We start from the raw sequence: 21328 nt of genomic DNA, 5'->3' as shown, positions 1-21328 counted from the left end.
CCTCTTGATTTTTGTTTTACCATCTCATTTTTTGACTTTTCTCCTAATACCTTAAATTCAAAATGGATGAAGGAAAGTTCAGGCCACTGTATTTCATCCCCAACTCAGAGCCAATCAGCATGTGTTGTTTAATTTTTAAAGTGAAACATATGTTCTTAAGATGGAATATTACATAGTCATTAAAAATAATCTATCAAAAGAATATTTCATCAAACGAGAATATAAAAGTTGTCAAAGCAGGATAACAAGCTACATGTACAACATGACCCTTACTTAACCCTCTGTGTCTGTGTGTACAAAAGAACAAGATGGGGAGAACAGGTATGAGTGTCCTTAACCACGGTTATCACAAGTTGGTAGAATTTTTATCTCCTTTATTATACTTTCCTGTATCTTCCAAAATCTCTGTAATGCGCCTGTATAAATGTCACAATCAGATGTTTTGAGGTTTTCTAAAAATAAATAACCTGGGGAGCCTGCCCCATGGCTGAGTGGTTAAGTTCACAAGCTCCACTTTGATGGCCCAGGGTTTCACTGGTTCGGATCCTGGGTGCCAATATGGCACCACTCATCAGGCCATGTTGAGGTGGCGTCCCACATAGCACAACCAGAGGGACCTACAACTAGAATATACAACTATGTACTGGGGGGCTTTGGGGAGAAGAAGGCGGGGGAGGGGGAGGGAAGGAGAAGGCGGACGAGGGGGAGAGAAGAAGGAGAAAGAAGACTGGCAACAGATGTTAGCTCAGGTGCTGATCTTTAAAAAAAATTTAAAAAAGAAGCAATAAATAAAGAACCTGAATAAGCTGAACAAGAAAAGGGGCATATGTGAAGGAGTAAAATTCTGCCATTTTCCTTCAATTAGCCCATAGTATAATTAGAGAGGTCAAACTAAGATCCTTAAAGTCATTAAAAGACTCTTCAAAGCTGAGCTGTTTTTCCGTCTCTATGAATGTAAGAGATTGTGTAAAGGATCAAACTAGTATGGGAAGGAGTAGTCAAGAAAGGCTTCTTAAGGAAGATTAGAGCCAGTTTTTGAAGGAAGAAAACAGGATTCAAATAGCAAGAGAAAAGGATGAATCCCATTCTGGACCAGGAGAGCAGCATAAACAGATGCCTGGTGCTTGGAACAAGATAGAGACTCCAAATTCAGAAAACGTGCACACAAAAGGCATGCAAGAAATACTTTATTATCAAACCAAGCTACATATAGAAACGCCAGCCAGCTTGTCTTCCTGGAAGAGAAAATGAAAACTCTGTTCTCAAATAGGATTCTTCATTCATCTGCTTCCTGGTCTTTGGGAATAGCAATATGTATAGAAACATCAGTGTTTGCAAGTGCTTTATAAGAAATTAACTTCACATTCACTCTGCAAGCCGTGTCAGTTCTGCCACACATAGTGTGATTAAATAGACAAATTAAAGTGCACTGCTTGTGCTTGCTTGTGGAAATGGAGGATTAAAAAAAAGGCTTGTGGATAAGCAACCCACTATACACCTGTACCAGGTAAAGGATGTGTATCATCGTAGAATTCAGTGATTAAAATTCACTCTTATCACATTATGTCATGGTACAATGACAAGATGTCATTAGGTAGGTTACTTCAGATATTACAGAGGCTTTCCATAAGGAGAGATTATCCTCTCTGGTTGTTAAAGCTTTGTCCAGGACACTGCTGACTCTAAACACTAAGTTCTTCTGTCACATCGTATATTAGATTATGTGTACTGATTTTGGATTTTGTATATAGAGCCAATATGTCCAATAGCCCAGTTAGAAAAAAAAAGTTGTAAATTATGTGATCAGCTTTCTGTGTTCAGAATTTGAAAATGTGCATAAAAATGTGCCCAAATTGACAAGCTGCACAAAAACAGTCTCATCTCTTTACAGAGGCAGCTTTTATAGCCTGCTGAGGCCTTCATTAACCTGCATGTCAGGTCCATTCAGACTTTATGAATTGCTATAAATCAGGCATTGTTTTAGACGTTTCTCTAAAAGAAAAAATTCTTAGGAGGCTAAACTTACCAGTTCTCTCCTGTGTTCACACTTCTACTCTCCTGCTGGTCTGTGTTCCATAAACGATTATAAAGCTCTGACTTTTTTAAAGCTCCAGTGGGAGAATAGAAGACTTTAGTATATCTTCTTTAGTATTTTTACCCTCTGCTTGGTATGCTGGGCCGGCTAAAGGGAATATTAAGCACAAAAGTATATTTTTGTATTTAATCTAATGATAAAAATATTACTTCTTCATGTAAGCTACAAGATGATCGTCAAGCAACAAGAGAAGCAACTGTTAAGAATTAGACAAGACCTGTGCTTAACCTATTTTGTTGCCTCATTATAAATCGATGCCATTTTTTTTATTCTTCCAATATGACACTTCCCTTAAAAAACATCACATTCCATTGAACAGCAATTTTGGGGGAGCACCTTCTAAAGTACTGGAAGATCATAGTCACTGCACAGTATAACAGCTACTGCTTTTTTGGCATCTACTATGTGGTTACCTCTTTATAAACAGGATGCTGTATTTTCCTCACCACAACTCTATGGGATAATAACATTAAAAATAACTAACATTTATTGAGTGTTTATTTGTTCACCCTACATTGTTCTAAATAATTTACTTAAATTAATTACTTTAATTCTCACAATTTCATTATGTGAAATCATTATTGCTCTACTACTCTCTTATCATCCTTGTTTTACAGGAAAGGAATCCTAGATATGAACAGGTAAAGTAATAGCCCAAGATTTGAACCCAGGAGTCAGAGTACAGAGCATACTGTCCCATATTACCTTCACTCAAGAGATGAAAAATCTAAGATTCTCCGTGGTCAGCTTTCCAAAGATCTTGTGGAAGTTGAGTAACAGAATCAGAATCCAAGTTAGATTTGTCTGATTCTGAAGCTCCTCCTTCCAACCATCAGGCTGTACCCCGTCCTTACTGATTTCTTCTTCCTAAGAATTTCCAGGAGGTGGTGGAGACGAACATCTATAATGCCCGGCAGATTGTGATAAGGGCAAATAAAGGCATAAGCCAAAAACTATGGAAGTACTGAAAATCAGTCATTAAATGTAACTATGGTATCAGAAACAGCATCTTTGTGGAGTAGCACTTGGAAGGATGAGCAGGATTTCAGTTGGTTTAGAAGGAACACAGAAAACATTTCAGGCAAAAAAGTAGCAAAATATATGAAACAAAATCCTGAAGCTCATTTTCCAAGGTAATGAATTTAATGCTCATTTACATTTTCCTCTTTATTACTTACAATCCCACTCTAAAAACAAATTAAGGCTCTAGAAATCCCCTTGCAATATTTTACAATTGTTGCACGTGTATTAGGGACTTGTTTTAAAATTCTAAGTGAACACAAGTCTTTAAACATTGTTCTGTTGGTAGCAAATTATATGTAGGTGTGTTGAGGGAGGTCATTGAGAAGACGTCACCCTGGTTGATCTGCAAGCTGGAGCTGGGCAATTGGAGGCTCCCCACTCCCTCCCCTGTCCTTGGAATGTGCATTCCGTTTGCCTTCCCTGTTCCCAGAAGCTGCCCTAAGGATGCAGCCTTGAGATAGAAATGTAGTATTGAGACTATCTGGATGGTTTATGTGACTGAATCCAGTTAATGCATCTATATAAAGTTTTAAGATTTGGTGGGCAGGTGTGGAGATCTACTGGTTTTGCAGCTTCCCAAGCCTCCTAAGGAAGTTTCCTTGCCTAGTAAACCAGCCACCCACCATTCTGGAGTGTTCTGTGTCTTTCTTCAGTCTCTCCCTGCCCTTCTCATATGGGGGCCAGTTTCAGATTACACCTGGGAAGCTCCTGGGGTTGCCAAGCAATGAGGTATCAGGAAGAATTGAATCTTACTGGCTTGGGGGCTATGCTACCTGAAACTCAGAGAAGGCACAGGCCAGGCTGAGCCTGTCACAGCAGACCCTGTAGCCATGCTGTGACCCTGACAATTGCCTACCCATGCAGAGTTTGCATACACAAGAATCTTCTCGATGTGTCTTTGAGCTCTCTCAATTTTGACAGCATCGGGTAACTAGCAAGACTTTTGAGGAAATATTTTTCAGAACAACCATCTATCAACAACACAGCAAAAACAATACACAACTAATAGAAGTGGATTTGCATTTCAGGCTCAGATTTTAGTCTATAAGCTGAATGGGGCAGCAACATAGCTTACCAGCAGAGAGATGGGAGTGTGAAGCCAACTACCAGCGTTTGAATCCTTTCTTTGTTACTACCTAGCCATGTGGCCTTAGAAAAATTACACAATGTCTGCGAATCTCTGTTTTCTTCTCTGTGAAATGGGAAGGATATCAGTATCTACCTTGTAAGGTTCTTATTAGGATTAAATGATTTAACATATACAAAGCACTTAAACTGATATGTAACAAATGCTTTTGGATATGACCTTGGGTGAATCACTTTATCACACTCAGTGAGGACTTCCTTGAACAGAGGTCTTAGCACTGCATTTTTGTGTGTGATAATTGCTATCCCTTACTGAACTCCTTCTGTTAGGCTGTAGCCTTTTCACATTTTATCTCTGCTGCTACAACAGGCCCTCTAGGTGCTTGCCACTATTCATGTTTCAGAGATGAATTGAGTTACTTGCTCAAGTAAGGTTAGGAAGTAGAAGCATATACAGGATTGGGAAAGGGAAGACAATAAAAAGTTATGTAAGACCTGCATATTGTTTTTGTACTGCTGAAATAGAGATTTAATTAAAAGAAGAGAAAATGAACCAATTAGAGCTTCTTAACAGGTCTGTCTTGTGGGTAGTGGTTTCTGGCAACTCAAGATTTAATGTGTGCTGCAGTTGGAATGGGGCCTGTTCTTATTGACATTGGTCTAAATTCCAGCTTGGCACTCTCAGGAGGTTGAGATACATGACACAGTTAATAAACGAAAAGTATATGAGAGATCAAAGCTCTCTTTTTCCCACTTCCTCTTGCCACGACTGTATCGTTTAACTACTGAATTTTGTTGTGATAAATTATGTATATTCTTCCCGTCACATTTCTTTCTGGGTAAGATACTATACGAGCTTTTAATTAAGGGAGATCTTTGACCAGATTTAATTTCACAGGCCTAAATTGATTGTTCCACGTAGGTTTAGTAAATTATTTGTTAAATTAGAGGTTTGTAAAAAAATATTCACTTTCTACTCTATTTGTGTTTTTTATCCAAGATCAACAGCCCCATCCAGTTTCTCTTTCTGTGTGATTTACCTCATTACTTTCTTCCCTCCGTTGTCTCATTACTGAGAGCGGCTGGCCACTGGAACAGGTCTACCTTTGCAGCATCTGTTGCTACTTATGTGTAATTGAGGAATCAGGCCTGCCTAGGGCCTTGTGTTCATTCAGTGATTTTGTTTTGTGTAAAGTTGAAAGCCACTAAGGTTATGAGGGAGCAAGATCCCCTCATGCTGCTGCCTGTGTGGCTGAAATTTGTCAGTGAGCCTTTTTGTCAAGCAGATGGCATCCAAATGTATCCTAGGCCACGTGGGAACCATGCCATGGGGAAGAGAAGAGCCCTAGTAGAGTTGAATGCAGGATTAAAGAAGAGTCCCTTTACATTTCCCTTATACAAAACAGTCTTTTCCCAGATGCTTCTTACTTGAGCTTTGACCTTTTATAGTTGGCAATAGTAGTACTCTCTGTTTTACCATGGAAGAGGCTGACTCTCAGAGGGACTAGGTGACTTGTCTGCAGCCCAAAGCTTTTCAACCACTCTGCCTCTTATTCCTACATCACCTCCTCTTTACCAATGACAAAGAGATCGCTCTTGGCTCTTAGCTGCAGTGGTAAGGTGGCAGAAGTCAGTTGCAGCAAGAAAGGTATTCCCGGGTAAGAACTTGTCCAAATTCAGAATACCAGTTTTATCCCAATACTCACAAAACTTTAACACCCTCTCACTCTAAGTGATTCCAAAGCCCATGGCTTTACATAAGATTTATGGGCTTTTGTTTCCAAAATTTGTAACTCTTGCCCTCATTTTTTCAGGTGCTCCCATCTTCAACTGGCTAGTCGATATCTCCACTTGTTTGTCTAGGAGATATTTTAAACTTAAGAGAGCTAACACTTGGTTTCTTGATTCCCATTCCTGTCCCCCAAAACATTTTCTTCCCCCATGATGTCCATGCCCATAAAATATACCACCATCCATTCAGTTACTCAAGTCACCAAACTATAATTCTTTCTTGATTCTTCTTTTTCCATAACCTCACATCAAATCATCCTTAAATCCTGTAAGTACTATGTTGAAAATATATTCTGAATTTAACCACCTCTCTCCTTTGCCACCACTGTCGTTCAATTCTAAGCCACTATCAGCTCTCACTGGGCCAGTCAGGGAAGTCCTCATGGGTCTGCTTGCATCTGCTCTTGTCCCTGCACAGTCCCTTCCTAATGGAAGAGCCAAAATAATTGTTTTAAAAATATAAATGTGATTTCTTCACTCCCCGCTTAAAATCCTCCAGTGGCTTCCACTTCACTTTGAATAAAATTGAAATATATTACCACATCCTACAAGGGTCTTCAGGAGCAGGCCATTCTCACCTTATCTGTGCTAAACTGCCAGCTTACTCTGCATCAACCTTGTTGGTCTTCTTTTTGCTTCTTACACAGGCCAAACATTTGAGCCTTTGCATTTGTTGTTCCCCCTCCACTGGCTCCTTGGTATGCTTTAGGTCACAGCTCAAACGTCACCTCATTAGAGAAGCTTTTCCTGATCCACTTTCCCCCAACATCCTCAATTTTTTGTTGTTGTTGGGTTTTTTTGGTGAGGAAAATTGGCTCTGAGCTAACATGTGCTGCCAATCTTTCTCTATTTTACATGTGGGCCACCACCACAGCATGGCTTGATGAGCAGTGTGTAGACCCACGCTCAGGATTTGAATCCATGAAAAGAAGAGACACAGAAGTGGAGCACACAAACTTAACCACTGGGCCACGGGGCTGGTCTCCCAACACTCTCAATTTAATCACCCTGTTTAGAATGCTCACTAAATTATTTTTGTTTAAGTTCGTGTCCCACAAGACTATAAGCTCTATAAAATAAGAAACTTGCTTTCTTGTTCACTGCTATGAAACTGTCACCTAGAATCATGCTGGACACATTTAGACATTCAGTAAATATCCATGGAGTGGATGCATGCACGAATGTCATTGCTTTTTCCTCACAAATTTCGTCATAAAATAAATAAATGTATATATTTATGTATACCCTTGAAATGTCTTATAATTTTTACTCACACAATTATTTGAAAAGAGTAATTCATTTTAAAATTCTCAATGAATACCATTATTTAATCATTGATATTTTGTTGTTAGCTAATTATATTTAGAAAGGATACAGTTTTACTGGCCTTAGGGTTCTTCTAGAGAGAATTTACAAGAACAATCAGTCACAGGCTGAGCTGAAAAAGTTGGGCTCTAGAATTGGACTATGCAGCTGATGATTGCCTACCTGCATAGAATTTGATGCCCAAAATTCTTCACAAAGTAATTTTGGAATTCTTGTATTATGGCAGCCTCAGGGAGCAAGTGATCTTCTTCCACAGATGCTCTTAAGAACATACATATATAAATAACAAGCGTAACAGGCAACTAAAATAGTGGAAATAGGCTGGAGTCCAGAGATTTGAGCTTCAGTTTCAGCTTACAACATGTAACAACACTGAGGGAAGGCCATACAAGGGCAGTGTTTGAGAGCATGGGCTGGACTGCCATCCTGGGAATGTATGAATCCTGATTCTGCTACTGGCTACCTGCATGACTTGGAACAACTCATCTTTACTGGGTTGTTTTGTGGACTAAATGAGGTAGTGTACTTAAAAGCACCAAGAATGGTGCTAGGTGTGTAAGTGTTTGCTTAATGGTATTATTTTAACAATTATCTGGGATTAATCCCTTACTCTCTCTGAAACTCTGATTCCTTATCTGTACGTGGTGGATAATAATTCCTGTTTTACAGGGTGTTTGAGCTGATACATATGAATGTGAGAAATGCATTATTAATACATGATTAGGGATTTAACAACTCTTTTTTTCATATTTAATTGAATCTTTACACGCACTCAGTGAGAATAATTATAATTATCCAGATGAGGATACTGAGGCTCCATAACAAATCCAAAGTCACTCAGGACTGGAATCTATGACCTGAACCTTTGGCTGTTTACTACACAGAGCAAGTAAGAACTGCCAAGGAGACCTTCAAACAGAAAGTGTCTTGTATTCTTATCTTATCTAGTCTACCACGTGTCCTGGAAGAGCTGAGAAGGTGGTTTTTCTTTAATTTGAATTTGGGTAGTGTAAACTACTTCTCTTTGGTTCTGAAACTTCCTGTGTAGCTAGGGCTCTGAAGCATTCTACATTCAGCTAGCAGGTGCTCTGCTGAGCTTTAGGCTTGAACTATTCTCCTTGGAGATCCCAAATATTCTGAGATGTATGCTTCTTGTTTCCTTCAAACTGGTTCTCTTAGAACCAGTCTCTCCCACATTCAGGTCATCAGATCTGTTGTTTCCACATAGTGTTGAACTTGTGGATTTTGCTCTTAATAATTAGACCCTTTCTGCCCTCAAGCTAGCATACATGTGCTTTCTCACCTACAGACTCACCCGTCTTCCTCCTCTTGTTTCATGTCTCCTGGATCACTAGTCATTTCTAGCTTTAGCTTATCTGTACCAACCTTGTTTTATTTCCTGTGAGTCAACCATCTTATGATGGAAGAATTGACACCCGTAAAGCCCTATGTTTAACAGGCACATTGAGATTTTTCTTTTGTCTGCAGTAAAATCATGCATATGATTGACTCAAGAGATTCAAGAGAAATGGGGGGTTATCTTTTTCAAGCTCTTCAAAACTTGTCCTCTCCCAAAGGATGTTCTAGATGGAGACAATAAAATGATAGGTTAATTATTCCCCCAGACTATCTATCCTCCCATTCTTCCCTTTCCTCCCCTTATTTCCTAATCTATCTGTGTATGACTTTAACACTTTTAATCTACTTGTAAAATATTTGGCATTATAAGGACAGCCATTTCATAAAAAACACTGTTAATACTGCATATAACTACCAAGCCTAATACATTTATAGGAAAAAAAAATTACTAAAATTTTTAAAGTCACCTTAATTTAAGCACTACATTCTAAAATTTAAGCCCTTAAGTGCAATACATACAATGTAATTCTTCTAAAACATTTTCGTTTGGGAAAGCATGTCTAAAAATTGCCTCATTCAAGATTTGGTGAAACCTAGACCATGAGTCAATGTGTTGCGTGTGAAATCATCCAGATAGAACAACTGCTTTTCAGACTGCGTGCTGCTTCCTGCCCAGACATGTGGACCTCAGAATCCCTCAGGAGACTGTCAACCCCTGAAGGCAACAGGCCAGCCACCTATTTCCTTTACTTTTCCTTAAAGACCCCCAAATACCTCCAAGACATCATTCTGTGTCCTCAGTTGGAGTTTAGAAACTTTGAGCACACTTCTCTTAGCCATCCACCTTTCGTAGCTCAGGCCCTGCCTTTCCTGCCCCCCTCCTGTAACTTCACTGTCTCTACTAACCATGCTGGCCTCATCTTTTGGTTCAGAAGTAAATCAGGCAAGCAGCCTCTCCCCACTAAGCCACACGCATTACTCGATCCACTGAGGGCTCTATGCTTGTCCTGAATGGGAATTCTATTGGCTTCCATGTCAAACTGGTAGTTCTGGAAAAACGTTGTCATCTTTGGCCTCTGGGTGAGTAAAAGGCTTAAGGTTGTTCCCTGTTTCTTCCTCTTACTTCTGTGATTCTAGTTCTAACACTACAGATTTCCATTAACTGACTCACAATATTTCTTTTAGCATTCAGAGGGACCTGCCTCCATTCTTGGAATAACATTTTCATCTTTTCTTAAGCAGCACATATGTTCCTGCTGAAAAGAGCAGCAGAAAACAGCAAGCACTTGTTGTTTCTAAAGTGGATCGTGGATTTGGAGTATGCACGTAAAGAGCCAAGTCTGTCTGCAACATTAGATGCTGATGCCAGACCAGTGTGTGTTTACAGCACGTAGCGTGGGATATCAAAACCAGAAGAGATGCGGGCATAGGCTTGTTTTTAATCCAATTGTTTGAGGAGGGAGTCTCAGTCACCTGGGTAATATTCGTGAAAACAAGACAAAATAGAATTTTCTGAGGATTGACATGAGAGAAGCTGAGGGAGTAGGGGACAAGCTGGAGAATGCGAGTCTTCTGGTATGACAACAGTGATTTGAACCAAATTTGTTCTTTTCATATGTAAATATGCTGTCTGCTGTACAGCTGGCATGTTCACTGCTCCAGAGCACAGACAATCAAAGAGCGTTTCCCCGAGAGCACCATTGTTCCAGGCAGAGGTTCTTTTTTTCTCTCTGGATTCTTCAATGATACTTAAATTGAGAACGGGTACTGAGTGGCTTGTTTATTTTAGTGTGTATGATGTTCCCAACTAAAGAAGGGAATTTCATCTTCCCAGTCATTTTTTTTTTCTTTTAAAAGGCAATATGTTTTTTATTTCACGTACACACAGAGACACATAAATTATGGTTGCGTGTTTTTATATTGTTCTGTAATGGGGGAAAAAAGTCACAAATTTTATTTCAGGAACTATTGCTCAACAAGCTGAATCTAGCCTTTTATATCAAGGAAATCAATATAACTTATAAGTGAATCCAGTTATAATGAAATTTAGGAGCCCTGGTGCTCAGATCTCAATGTAGCAAGAATTCTAAAGCAATGTTTCTATAACAGAGTCTCTTAAATTCCCTCTTGTAAATTAATACCCATGTTCCTCAATAACTCTGTCATCTGCTTCCTCCCTGTGGCATTAGTCTCATCCTTTCCTCAAGCTTTACTTGGATTCTATTATCAGAGTGTTGAGTCTTTAAATTCTCATTAGAAAGCTAAATCACCATTGAACATGCAGAGGGCCAGACGGAGAAGAATGACATTATTGTCAAAAAATCAACTCAGACTGCTGAATTCTGAGCTATTGGTACAAAATAAATAAAAAATAGTCTTCCTGCTTGAGCCATATGTTGTGATCTACAAATCTGACTGACTGATTAGTAAAAAATATGGATATGGCACTAATAGAACTCTGAGGTAGCAATAGGCCATTATTGCTCTGGGAATGAGCTAACACATGAAAAGTTTAAGCCTAATGCCACCTGGCACGTGGTGAGTATGTAGTAAATTGTGCCTCCTGACCCCCACCCCCATGTTCCCCATCTTTTTTGCATACTTTATTTACTGTCTTAAGGAGAACAACCTTAACATTTGTACGATATTCACATTTTATTGTTGTAGTATAGGAGCAAAAAATCTAGGATTATTTCAGAATATTTAAGAAATTCTTTCATTCAGCGTCTTTGTTTATTTGTTGGTTGGTTGGTTCGTTTAGTTTGTGTGTGTATGTGTATCGATTCCTTGGGTTGATTTCTTTTTTTCTTTTTTGAGGAAGATTAGCCCTGAGCTAACATCTGCTGCCAATCCTCCTCTTTTTGCTGTGGAAGACTGGCCCTGAACTCACATCCGTGCCCATCTTCCTCTACTTTATGTGTGGGATGCCTGGCACAGCATGGCTTGACAAGTGGTGCCATGTCTGCCCCTGGGATCTGAACCAGCAAACCCCAGGCCGCTGAAGTGGAATGTGCGCACTTAACCGCTGCGCCACCAGGCCGGCCCCTTGGGTGATTTCTTATCTTTCAACCTTAAACACTGAATTGCTTTTTACCCCCTGACTTTCTAGAAACCTACAATTAATACTGTTGGTTCAAGTTGTGGGTATACTTATCCTTGAAAAGTAAGACCCTAAGTTTGAACTTGAAACATTAATATTTTGAACTCAGTGCCTTAAAAGACAAAGAAAAAAAAGGAGAAATAAAAAATAATTTCAAATTTTCTAATCAGTTTTACACACCAACTTTTATACATTTTTTTATTTTTTCCAACAAATATTGCTTATGTTGGCACATATGCATAGTTACATACTCTTTAGGGAACTATGTGCTAATTAAAATCTCCCACAGCACAGTTAAGGGGAAAATAACGCGTTTTTGTTTTATTTCTACAAAGCTTTAAAAAATGGTTACTTAACTAGAGGGAGAAGCTATGGTTTGCTAAGAGAAATGTATTCCTGACCTCACTAGTCCCAAGTCTTATAAATTTACAAGTGATGACTTTGATGACCTCATCTTTCAGAGCGATGAGAGAAACATATGTCAGAGAGGACATCTGAGAGAGCAGAGAAGAGAACACAAAGAAATAATACCAAGTGAGAAAAATTACAGAAAGTGGCTCTATCAGTTGAAAATAAGCTAAATGAACAGGGAGGGCAAGATGTGATGCTAGACTCAGTGAATTCGAGACTCAAAGATTATCGCGAGAAGACAGAATGAACACGGAAGGATATATATTAATGGCCCTACATCAGGTCGAAATGATATAGAGACACATTTTTCTAAGAAATAGCCTTAAGAAAATATTCATAAGTGAATAGAGTGCTCCCAGCTACTTAGGAAATTCTCATTCTGTGGATATTAGTATGAGGCAAGGACGCTGTGCATTCGGCTATTGTACTACACACAGCTGAATTATCAGGGGATGCAGTGCCCTGGGAATGAGGCAGTATTGTCTTCTGAATCTACTCAGGAGATCTGAACTGTAGAGGTTAGCAGCCTAGGCTTCAGAAAATTGCTATCTTAAAATTCCTGAAAGAAAGGAAGTATAAAGAACAGAAAGGCAGAAGAAACTAAAAATAGGAAAGCATATTATACTGGCAAAGTAATGAGAGAGAGGGGCTATTAGGCTTTTTAAGTGTTACATATATCTTTTAATGTATGATGTAAATTGATTTAATCTAGATGTAATCACTGGTATAAAATGGTAACTGTGAAACTGTGTAAAGGAGTCCAGTAATTTATTGCACTGGAAACATAACCTAAATTGGCATATCCGTTGATTAGTGGCATCTAATTTTCTGTAGTACAAGGAGCAAGGATATATATGTGACATTTTTGAGAAACCTGACCAAACCTTAAGAATCTGAGAAGTGGATAAAAAAACTGCATTCTAGGCTGCAAGAGTCTTACGCATAACCCTAGGGAAGCGGCTGATTCTCTTAGCGGTAGTAAGATAAGAATGGTGCTCTGGAGGAGCCTGGAAGCTAGATGGTTATTCCCTAAATTCCTGTTTGTATAAGGCCACTTTTCTCTTCAAGATGACCCTGTCTCCTGTACCCTGGCCTTTTTTGCCCTTGAAGGGCATGAATTTCTCTCTTCTGTTTTTCCTAAGAAGAGTCTGTAGAGGGTACAAGAGGTGATCTTTCATCAGAGGAGAGGGTATGATTCCACTGGGCTATGTGGGGTCCTAGCTGTAGCATTCATTTTTAATTGCAAGAAAAAGAAGCTTTATTAGTCTTCACAGCCTTCCTTTTTAATGAAAGAATGTACAGATGAGAGGAGTGAGTCTCTCCAGGACCCCTTGGGCCATCTCAGTTATTAAGATAATACTTTCCTATGGGCCATCACTCTCTAAGTAAAGGAACACTAACTTTTCAGTTAAACTCCCACTTGGATGGTGAGTTGACCTTTTACCTGTAGTACATCTGAGGACAGTCAGAAAATAAAGCTTTCTGGGACCGCCCTGGTGGCGCAGCGGTTAAGTTCCCACGTTCTGCTTCTCAGCAGCCCAGGGTTCACTGGTTAGGATCCCGGGTGCGGACATGGCACTGCTTGGCAAGCCATGAGGCATCCCATATATAAAGTAGAGGAAGATGGGCATGGATGTTAGCTCAGGGCCAGTCTGCCTCAGCAAAAAGAGGAGGATTGGCAGCAGTTAGCTCAGGACTAATCTTCCTCAAAAAAAAAAAAAAAGGAAGGAAGCTTTCTGCTATTTTTGGCTTCTCATTTGGAAGTGCCCAGTCAGAGGTGAAATTAACAAGTCTCAGTGTGCACATCTGGTTTCACAGAAGGCAATATATTAATGATACCTATGATTTCTGAAATTAGCAAACAAACCAGTACAGGGTTTAAAATTTTTTTTATTTGTCTATATGAAAGCAAGAAAGTCCCTAAAAATCGCAGTTATATATTTAATAAAGTGCTTTTATTGAAAAAGAATAAAGTTACACAAAATCAGGAGCAACCTGGAGCATCTTGAGCATTTAATTACTGTAAGAATATTAGATGGATAAAATCCATTTTTGTGTTAATGCATAAGTACATTCATATTAATCTTAATAATAATAAATGAAGGACCTATTATGTGCCTAGCATTCTATATACATTACTTCATATAATATTTATAACAAGTCTATGAAATTTGTCCTTTTATTTCCATTTTACAAATAAGAAAATAGAGGCTGAAAGAGATAGAGTAATTTATCCAAAGTCACATAGCTCCTTAGGTTAGATCCTGGTTTCAAATAGTTTTATCTCAAGAGAAAGAAAAACCACATTTCTTTATCCTCTATATGCTACGCTGTGTGGTTTCTCCTCTAAGCTTAACTTTCCTTTGGCTAATTTAAGAAGAGAAGTGTAGAAATGTGGAAAGTCCCCCACCCCTACCTCCTCTGCTTGTGGCCATTGCTTTGTTCCGGAGGAAAGAGGATAAACTTTGTTAGATGCCACCAGCCCAGAATGGCGAGAAGAGAGATGAAATAGGATGAGGCAAGAAAAATGACCTGACTTACGGAAGAAAGCATTCTGAAAGGGAAAGAGACAGTTGCTTGGATTCAACCATGAGCTCACACTGCCCTGGTGGCTCATGCCATTGCCCTTGGCAGACCCCTCTGCTTATTTGTGTGCTCTCTATCCAATACGGATCTTAGAACAGGATTCGGCCAGTGCTGCTGAATTCAAAGGCACCTGAACCAATAGCTGTGTTCTATTTCAAATTGATTCTTGCTGGGACTGAGCTCTCTGATAGAAGAGTTAAGAGACATTTTTAGGATCCCAGCCAAAGTTGGCTAGAGTAATGGAAAGGTTCCACGGACTCAGTAGACTTGACATGATTTAGAAATGATGGTTGAATGAAGTGAAAACTGATATTTTATTAAAAAAAAGTATTTTGGGGTAGATGGAATATTTAACTCAACAAGAACTCTGAAGATACCTGCCCTTTAGCTTCGGGTCTTTCAAATATTGGAACTACAGGAGCCAAAAATGATCTGTGCTCTCTTCCTAAGAATCTAAGTAGTAGTTTTAAGCATCTAGAGCAGAGGTGGGCAACTTCTGGTCATTAGGTCAAATCCAGTTACAGATATATTTTGTGTGACTCTTACAGCTTTAGCCTACACAGTAACTGGGATTGCAAGCTTTGGACAAATCCTAAAATCAAGCCACAGAGGGCTTTCATTTCCTCAAGCAGTGAGTCTGAAATGAGGTCCCTCTTTTGATGCAGCATAGGCTTTCCAGTTTGCTCAGTGCCTTCCCCTCCCCTGACTTACTGAAGCTCCATTTATTTTTGTCATTACACTTCTACTGGGGATTTTCCTCTACTAGAGTGAGAGCTGTCTGGCTCCTGTACAAATGTGAGCTGTGGGCGCCTGTAGGCATCTCAGGCACAGCTGGCAAGAGAAAATGAGCCCTCAGGTTGTTATTTACTGTAGCAAAGTTAACAGGAAAAATAGTCACTCGTAGCTCTTATTTTTTCTAAAGAAAAGTTTCAAATTATAGTTTTTTAAAAAAAATTATTCTATATTGTTATTTTTTCTTTTCAGTAAAAATTAGTCAATTCAGTGGACACAAGCACATTTGAATCCCAACCTATCAACATCTTGTATAATTAAACTCCTCTGGGCTCTGCGCATACTTTTAAATAGCTCAGTCCAAAGAGAAGCCAGTAAAAAGGCAGAAATAAAAGTAAAAATCTACTGATGAGTGAATGATTGCAGAGAGGCATTTATTTGTTACTCCTCATTTGACTTGAGTCTTAAAAAGATGAGACGAAACAAGTGAAGCAAAACCCCAAAACATTCTTTTAGTCTTGTGAGTTGAGGAAGGCCGTTTATGCAGGCCACTCCTAGACTAGAGTTTTGTTTGGGTAGTAGGCAATGGTAAGTACGTCTGGAAGACTGATATAACACTTTTTGAAAACACGTTTTTAAGGCTTCTCAATTGGCTACTGAATTATTCCAATGCCGGTTAAGCTTTATAGCGATCAAATGAGTAATAGCTCCATGAAGCAATCCAATCACTCATCGTTCATCACCCTCCTATACACCTAACGTGTGCATAGGTTTCACTTTATGAAATGCAATGACTCATACACTGGCTTGGTATTTACAAAGAAATACTGGACTTGGTAACAACTTTTAAGGAGCTGTCTGGATATGACTAAGTCAATAAATCCATTTTACAAAATAACAAAACACCAAATATTGGCAAATGTTGGTAGTAATATTGGTAAATATTAGTATAATGATATTAGTAAACTTTATTTTTGCATAGAAAAGTCCATTCGTAAACGGCCTAGTTTCTTTCTCAACTCAACCCTGAGAAATAGGTAGACAGGTGAGGAAATTGAGTATCTAAGCTTTTGTGACCTAACGTCACATAAGTAGAAAACAAGGAATCTGGGACTACAGCTCAGGAATTCTGACTGATTTCAGGATCTTTCCATGACATCTTGCTGTATAAGCCTTGGGGAACAGTAAATGCTCTGGGCTATTGGGAAGAAAAGAGATATGTGCAGCCCAAGATGTGACTTATTTTCTTTGCCTGGTTTTAGCGCTATAGAATATAAAGAAATACAAAATGTTATTATTATTGTTTTACTTCATCACTATCAGGGGATCTGCAAATTGAGTTGGACAGAACATTTCAGTTTAATGGAGATTTTCTCTGTTTTTCTCAAGAGTGAGTCTGAGAGTTTCTCTGATAAAATGGAGAACAGCTGCTCGCTTCTGAGAACTAACCACAGCCCACAACCAAGCCTGATAAGAAATCAGAAAAGGAGTGTCTTATTTGAGCAAAAGTGTCGTAAGATCATATGGTAGAGACTACAGGCAGAGAGTGGGCAAGATGCATGTATTTGAAACAAGGTGACTCCAGCTTTAAAATCCAAGGACAGATATATGTTAGTAAGTGGAGAGAGTGCTGTACTGTGAGCAGAAAACCAAGAGAATGAGTGGTAAAATTAAACACATTCATAAGGCAAGTAGAGGAAATGATCAAAATAACCACCGAAGAAGAGTCAAGTTTAAATCTAGTTGTTTTTTTTTTTCCTTCCGGCAATATGTTGACATTATTGAAACCTCACATCAGTATTTTCTAAAACTGTAGATCTCTTAGGTTAGACAAGAAAGAATCAAGGGAGTGGGTCTTCCAAAGAGAGGTGGCATTGTGCAGAGAGGAATTCGGTAGTCAAGAAAAGAAATGGGGCTGATGGGTGGGACATTAAGGAAACTGCCAGAGATTTCTAGTAATGCAAATGTGAGCACTCATATTCTTGTTCTTAATATGTAAAACTGAAATAATAATTCAAAGCACTGTTTTGAGAAATAAAGAGATAATTAGCAAAATTCCTCAAAAATAGTGAGGGCTAAATAAACTCTAGCTATTCTTTTTTCTACACATGCTTTCTTAAGCCCTCCTGTATTGCTAGAGACATGTGGTTTCAATAAGGAAAAATTATGACAAAATACCAGACAGGAGTAAAAGGATCTCAAAGTCTGGCAAGAAGTTAAATAATTTGCCCAGCATTGCTTAGCTAGGAGAGCTGGACAAACACCAGGCCTGTTTCATTCCAAAGCCCCTGCTTTTTCCTCTATAAGTGAGATGATCTGCAAGCGACTGAGAGGTGATAATTACATTTATAATTTCCTTTGCTTTCAAGTTTCAGATTTAAGCCGTAGTACCTCCATCCCAGTGGAGGGGCTCCTGTAAATGACTGCAGTACCACAGCGTAACTTAAATACTCTGGTCCTTCTCTCCCTTCCCTCACTGGTTAGAAGTTTGGGGTAGGGATTGTATAGAGCCCAGCACACTCTCACCACGAATCCAGGACCCAGGGCCACTTCTCAGTTCCCCCATCACAGCTCCTGCCTGCCTCAGGCCAACAGCTGAGCTGAATTTGAACCCCCCCGCTGGTGAGGACACTGCATCATACTTAGCACTCCAACTGCAGGTAGTAAAATTACTATTTCAAAGCCAGGGGAGAAAGCATAGTGAGAGGAGATGTTGGACTTGCTGAAAAAGAATATTTTTCTGGGTTTTTCTTCCCTAAATGGGGGAAACGATATGTGGGAGGAGAAAATACTCAAGGAAATATGGTATGGTGGTGAGAGTCTGTAATATGAGCCTGGTGTCTCAAGGGAAATTTCTTACATTTGTGGCCCCTGGGCAAAAATTAACCCATCCTGATTCTATATTTCTCCCTCCCAGACTTGGCTGGAATCCCAGATAGAGGGTGTTTTTAACACGTCCTCTGCCCCTCCCTTGTGGCTTGTGTGCTGTGTGGTAGGATAGCCCCTCTTTCCAGTTTCTGTTCCTGGGTAATGACCGAAAGAGGTCAGCTGTAGAGAAGACATAGGTAAGGACCAAGTGTACATTCGAACCTTTGAACCAATCCAGCCAGTGTCAATAAGGAAGAGAGTGTAAAGTTTCCCGGATATGGCCCAAATCAATTTAGTCAGTCTAGGAGACTAATTACAGTCACTCAAGTCCCTCAGCGGTGTGTGCAGTCATGCATCGGAGCTGTGATCCCAAGGCAGTCGAGACTTACAAGAGCTGCAAATGTGGTCAGTGGAAATGAACTCTCAATTCAGCTCCACAGCACGTGACTTCCTATTCTGTAAGGTACTTCCAAGGGACTTCCTCTGTACAATCAGCCAGTGTCCCAGGAGATTTCATTCAGCACCGTAGCGAAGTTTACTTCCAGCCCGGGACAGAAGTTTTCTCCGAGATATGGTGTTAGTTTCTTTTCTTTCTCTTTCCTCTGTCACTGCCAGCATGCAAGGATCTTGTGGCTCCCGTCCGTGATCGGAAGCTGAATACTCTGGTGCAGATCTCAGTAATCCACCCCGCGGAGCAGAGTCTGACAAGATACTCGAGCACGGAAATTGTGGAGGTGAGCATGCCATCTGCCTGCGTTACTCTCACGCTCGCGCTCTGTCTCTCTCAATCTCTCTCTGGATCTGAGCAAACAGCTAAAATAAGTTAGTTCATGCCCTGTAGCTACGCTGTTACTGTCCTCTGTCATTTGGGAAAGCATACCTGAGGTTATTAAGCATGCGTTGGTAACTTACCAGAATAAACAAACGGAGGAAGAACGTGCCTTTTTCATAAACGATCGTATTTTTCCTTAGTAAATAAAAAAATTTCTACGTTGAATCCTCTAATAGAGCACCAAATAGAGAAAAAAAAAAAAACCCGAATATTTTTAGCTTAAATGGAATGAATATTTATTTTTGGGAAAAGAAGAAAGTCATAAAGTTACCGAGCAAAGTTTTAAACCCACTAAGTATTTTTGCCCTTTTCACTTTTTCTTGTATTCTTCAGTCTGTCTGTGGAAACTTTATATTCTCTGCTGTTGGTTTCTTTTTTTAAAGTATGATTTTTTTCAAAGAAAAGTAGATGATTAATTTGAGAAACTAATGCTTCTAGGAAAAATGTGTAAATATTACTCATTAGATGAGAGATTTCCTATTTACATTTATTGTTAATAATATAATATTCAAAATGTGTCAGGTGGAAACTTGTTATGGTGTTGGATCAGATTCAAAAGAGGAAGTGTTTCCCTTTTGATTATTTTGTTCTCATCACACGTTTCACAACCTTAGTGAATGAGAGATATTTATTTGAGCATCTGGGACTAACGAAAGTGTATTCTAAACTCCTTACCTCTGCATGCTTTTCTTAGACTTGTGAGCCCTGTCTGTTTTGAATGAGGAGTTTCTCTGCCAGAAACTGAGTAGCCTACCCCAGGCCTGGCTTGCTCAGTGCTGACTGGCCCCTTCACGCCGGGTTGATGGAAGAAATGATTCAGACTAAACTTGACTCATTTCTTTAATGGGACTGACCCAGATCCTACATATAGCCTTGAAACTGCCCTTTTGGAACTTGAGGTTCCAATGTTGGTATAATTTGCAGTTAATGCTGTAGTCGAATTAACAAGAATAGTCTTATTCATGTAAAGAAAACTTGACTATGATTGTAAAATTGTTCATTTATATGGAAAACATTTTCAGGTATTATTCCAACTTAATTATTTTTTTAAATATTGTCTTAATTTAAAAGAAAGTATTTATTTTCAGACGTTTCAAAATTTTATATTTGAACATATGTAACTTTTTGGCTGTTTTATTCACTGTCTAACACAGAGTGTAACCAAAAGTAGTATTTGGTGAGTGAAAAAAGAAAGAGTGAATGAATAAATGAACGACTTAGGTTTTCAGACACTGCCATAGACAGATGGTTTACAGCACTCTAGCAAGTGCCTCAATAATATTTGGCAATATATATATTTAAATATAGTTATAAAATTTAATATTAGATGTCAGCTCTCTAAAAATGAATTTGGAGGCATGGAAATAGCCTCTGCTCTGCATCCTGAGCTAGTAATTTCATAGCCCCAAATCCATCATATTTAGTTTCTTTCATTAGTTTTCAAATCAGTCTGAGAAAAAAACACAGCTAAACATCTAAAAACAAGTGGATACCATCAGAGCATAGCTTTCAGTTGAATCACTATAGAAAGGAAATAAATGGACAGCATGAGATTACCAAATGGTTCTTTCTGAGAAAATAGCTTCATTTTAATTCAATCAGTCAATATCTTAGATTATTTGCATAAATTACAGGTTATATCCATTAAATGTATTCTAAATCGACTGACAACTGAGTCTAAAGAAGGGCTATGCATATAATGAAAATAGAGTTTTTCAAGACTATTCGCAGCTCTGACAACGATGCAGGGCCATTTACTATCAACAGCTCTATCAGTACTTTGGGGCCTTGGGCCAAGTGGTTGCCCAGGAGCATCACTTGGCAATTCAGCTCTGTCTTCTAATAGAACTACTTCCTAGAAAAACAAACAGACCCGGGCACACTTTCTGCATTCTCATATGTCACTGCGTGCTGCCGACTGCAGTTGCTGCCTTACTGAATCAAAGTTGTCTGCTTGTGCTGTCACAGGGAACAAGAGACCCACTGTTTCTGACTGGTGTCACATTCCCATCTGACTATCCCATCTATGAGGAGACCAAAATAAAGCTAACAGTCTATGATGTCAAGGATAAGTCTCAAGACACTGTAAGTACTTGTACTTCTTTCTTTCTTTGGGAAA

At 39.1% G+C, this 21328-nt stretch overlaps 1 protein-coding gene across 18 annotated transcripts in view; it reads left to right on the top strand.

The window, feature by feature from the left end:
• INPP4B (inositol polyphosphate-4-phosphatase type II B) overlaps nt 1-21328 on the top strand; it is a 794515-nt gene that overhangs the window by 403499 nt on the left and 369688 nt on the right. For 17 of the 18 annotated variants that reach the window (XM_070504821.1, XM_070504820.1, XM_070504819.1 and 14 more), the window contains 2 exons: nt 18993-19111; nt 21178-21294. In XM_070504821.1, the coding sequence (XP_070360922.1) occupies nt 18993-19111; nt 21178-21294 (236 nt within the window). Of the gene's footprint in view, nt 1-18704; nt 18841-18992; nt 19112-21177; nt 21295-21328 lie in introns of those variants that run through there. The other variant, XM_070504822.1, reaches the window with a different exon arrangement.

The sequence above is a fragment of the Equus asinus genome, chromosome 3 (assembly GCF_041296235.1).
Source record: "Equus asinus isolate D_3611 breed Donkey chromosome 3, EquAss-T2T_v2, whole genome shotgun sequence".
In the NCBI taxonomy this organism is placed as follows: domain Eukaryota; kingdom Metazoa; phylum Chordata; class Mammalia; order Perissodactyla; family Equidae; genus Equus; species Equus asinus.
The sequence above is the reverse complement of the archived record's forward strand: the minus strand, read 5'-3'. Positions and strand labels throughout refer to the sequence as shown.